The sequence below is a fragment of the Cryptotermes secundus genome, unplaced genomic scaffold, assembly GCF_002891405.2.
Source record: "Cryptotermes secundus unplaced genomic scaffold, Csec_1.0 scaffold1562, whole genome shotgun sequence".
In the NCBI taxonomy this organism is placed as follows: Eukaryota; Metazoa; Arthropoda; class Insecta; order Blattodea; family Kalotermitidae; genus Cryptotermes; species Cryptotermes secundus.
The window spans coordinates 44137-47708 of NW_019726255.1; the positions used below are offsets into that span (position 1 = coordinate 44137).

The window sequence follows — 3572 nt, forward strand, 5'->3', positions numbered from 1 at the left end:
ACCATCTTTTCATGCTGTTTACTAAGTATCAATGTACTTTGTAGCAATAACACTAGAACTGTGTTTGGGAGGAACTTGGCTTAAATATTAAACAGACTATGGCCTGCCTTGATTGGGATGTCTCATGGTTTCCCTTAGTTTATATAGCCACATTCTAGGGTAGTAGATGAGAGAAGATTGATATCAGCAGAAATGCGTTTCATGAGAACTGTGGTGGACCGTAAAAGAAACGAGGAAATTGTGAGAGAACTACAAATTCCACAAGTAATAGAATTTATAAACCAAAAGACAAGGAACTGTAAGAAATGTGTTGACAGGATGAGCCTTGAGAGAATTTATTAAGAAAAAATTTCAAATTATCAAGCAAAATGAAAAAGAAGTTTCACAGGACCTCTGAAATGATGGAAGGATTCTGTTTAGTAATATCCATAACATATCCCAATGGACCTAATACTGGAAAGGGTGATGATATTAACAATTCAGTCTCTTCCAGTCTGAGAAGTAGTATCATCTGGGTTGTGACTCTGTAGTCTGAGATAAGTTCATTGGTGTTCCTCAGAAAAGTCGATAAGCTCGTAACAGACTAAATGGCATCACTTTCCAGATGACAGGCCTCTTCATAGTCACTGTCACAAGAAANATTGAAACTAGTATGGGAATTTTTATTATTTCCATCTTCTGGTGAATAGGATATGAGGAACATCCATAACAGGTTTCCATTTATATCCTGTTCACCCACTGACATAAATAGAAACAATATAATAACCCCAGTCTATCAACAGCGTTCAAAACAAGAGTTTTAAATGCCTGTAAGATACACTGAATTTGCAGTTCTCACACTGGTGACTATGAGAAATATGGTCTTCTTGGTTGTGATGCTGAGTAGTTCAGAGATAACATAACGTTTTAGGGGGGCATATGACCTTCATCTTCAAAGTAGTAAAGTAAGCCAAACAAGAAACCAGCAGCAGCAGGTGGCAACCTCAGTTGGTTTCTTGCTTCAGCAGCAAAGATGGAGGAAATATATCCCTCCAAAATGTCACACTGTTTCTGAACTTCATGGCATTAAAACCCACAAGACTCTTCACCTCTAGGATAAGTTTGTGAGGGTGCACTCAAAAGTTTCCTGTGCTGTGAAATTTCAGTTATCACCAAAAATTAACAGGACTGTATTCAGTTATTAAATAATTATGCTTTTGTCAACAGGTGGTGACTGATAATGGGAGAGTAGTGCAAGGAGTGGAACTGCGGAGTTCAGGTGACTTCACAAAATTTGTAAGGAGTCGTCAAGAAGTTATGCTAAGTGCTGGTACCATTAATACACCTCACATTCTACTGCAGTCAGGAGTTGGACCACGGGCTCATCTCCAGAAGCATGGGGTGAGCCTCAGTGCCACAGCCTTGTCCATTCCAGGGCTGTAGTCAAGCTGGAGCAGTTAAGGGCAGCTCCTTGGTACTTTGAGGCGTCAACTTGTCTCTTTTATTAAAGACACTAACATATTTGTAAAACAAAGTTCTTATAAATGTAATTCATGAAGGTTTTGTTATTCAGTGAAAGTGTAAAGCAATTATTAAGTGATAACAGAAGTTTCATATCACAATTTATACCAATAATCTGGAGCTGCATGCTAGACCATGCCAGTTCCTTTGTTTATAGGACTACCCCTTGTGTCCTCTTACCTGGATTCCACACAGTTCTCTGTGTCATTCATTTTGTTCTACATAAGGAAATGAAGGCAAGAAAGTGCTTCCATTCTGCAATACACTCCCATCATTCATATATGTATGCTTCTTGCTGAATACTGAGACAGTACTGCTGTCTTTCCTCCAGCTCACTTACGTATTTTTTGCTACAAAAAAGGACCTACATAATTAACAGTGCCTGTCATGTAACAAAATACCTGAAACTCAGAAATTCATTATGCAGCACAAACCAATGCATTCACATATTGCCATACTACTTCTTAAAGACACATTTTAATACAAATTTGTTACAACATCTTGATACCTCAAGTACCATCTTTTCATGCTGTTTACTAAGTATCAATGTACTTTGTAGCAATAACACTAGAACTGTGTTTGGGAGGAACTTGGCTTAAATATTAAACAGACTATGGCCTGCCTTGATTGGGATGTCTCATGGTTTCCCTTAGTTTATATAGCCACATTCTAGGGTAGTAGATGAGAGAAGATTGATATCAGCAGAAATGCGTTTCATGAGAACTGTGGTGGACCGTAAAAGAAACGAGGAAATTGTGAGAGAACTACAAATTCCACAAGTAATAGAATTTATAAACCAAAAGACAAGGAACTGTAAGAAATGTGTTGACAGGATGAGCCTTGAGAGAATTTATTAAGAAAAAATTTCAAATTATCAAGCAAAATGAAAAAGAAGTTTCACAGGACCTCTGAAATGATGGAAGGATTCTGTTTAGTAATATCCATAACATATCCCAATGGACCTAATACTGGAAAGGGTGATGATATTAACAATTCAGTCTCTTCCAGTCTGAGAAGTAGTATCATCTGGGTTGTGACTCTGTAGTCTGAGATAAGTTCATTGGTGTTCCTCAGAAAAGTCGATAAGCTCGTAACAGACTAAATGGCATCACTTTCCAGATGACAGGCCTCTTCATAGTCACTGTCACAAGAAACTCAGACCTTATATTTTACAGTCTCATTCAACATTACATAAAATTTCCACTGAAATAACCTAAGAATCTACTCTACATGTTAAAATGCTTGAAGAGAAAATCTGTTTCAGATCTCGGTGGTGTCGGACCTCAAAGTTGGCTACAACCTTCATGATCATCTCAATATGCCACTGTATGTTAGTCTGAAATCTCCAGTCAGTGTCACGTTTGCTAAAGTTCAGCAACTACACCAACTCTGGGATTACATGATCCATGGGAAAGGTAAGATTTTGTTTAACTTTTGACAAATTATATAGCATATTTCGCCTCCATATACTCATGCAATGGAACACTAGACTTAAGTTCCTTGATTCAAGGTTTTCCCTCACTTAATGTTAAATTTCAGTGGTTTCACACCAATAACCTCAGTGCTAAATTTCTTCCACTTCCTCAGTGTGGCATTCAGATCCACTGTTACTCAAAGAAACCCTAGATGGGGGTTCCACTGTAATCACTGTTTAAGTGGTGATCACATTTTCTATTTTGTATGGTATTTTAGAAGACCTGTATATTCAAATGGAGACACGCTATATGGAGAAGGAACAACAATATCTGTATTCAGTATATCTGCCTGTGGAAACATTTGGATCACTATGTACAAGTATATATATATATATACAGTAAAACTTGGTTATAGCAACATCGGTTTCTGTGACACCTTGTCTATTGCGTCAAATATTCAATGGTACGAACTAATTCCTCATAAAGCAACTGTTTTTATACCTTGCTTAGTACGACATGCACAAATGCATCAACCTCGTATGTAACGTCATTTTCATTCCTGAATTTCTCTGATATGGACATTGAACGTAATTTAGAAAGTGTGTATTGGGCAAGTAACAGGAAACAGATGAAGATAACTGATTACTGTACTCGTAT

At 37.4% G+C, this 3572-nt stretch overlaps 1 protein-coding gene across 1 annotated transcript in view; it reads left to right on the top strand.

Moving 5' to 3' along the window:
- Nucleotides 1–1217: 1217 nt before the first annotated feature.
- LOC117282282 (alcohol dehydrogenase [acceptor]-like) overlaps nt 1218–3572 on the top strand; it is a 3291-nt gene continuing 936 nt past the window's right edge. The window contains exons 1-2 of the mRNA XM_033751336.1: nt 1218–1380; nt 2765–2915. Coding sequence (XP_033607227.1) covers nt 1297–1380; nt 2765–2915 — 235 coding nt within the window. The 5' untranslated portion in view covers nt 1218–1296. The remainder of the gene's footprint in view (nt 1381–2764; nt 2916–3572) is intronic.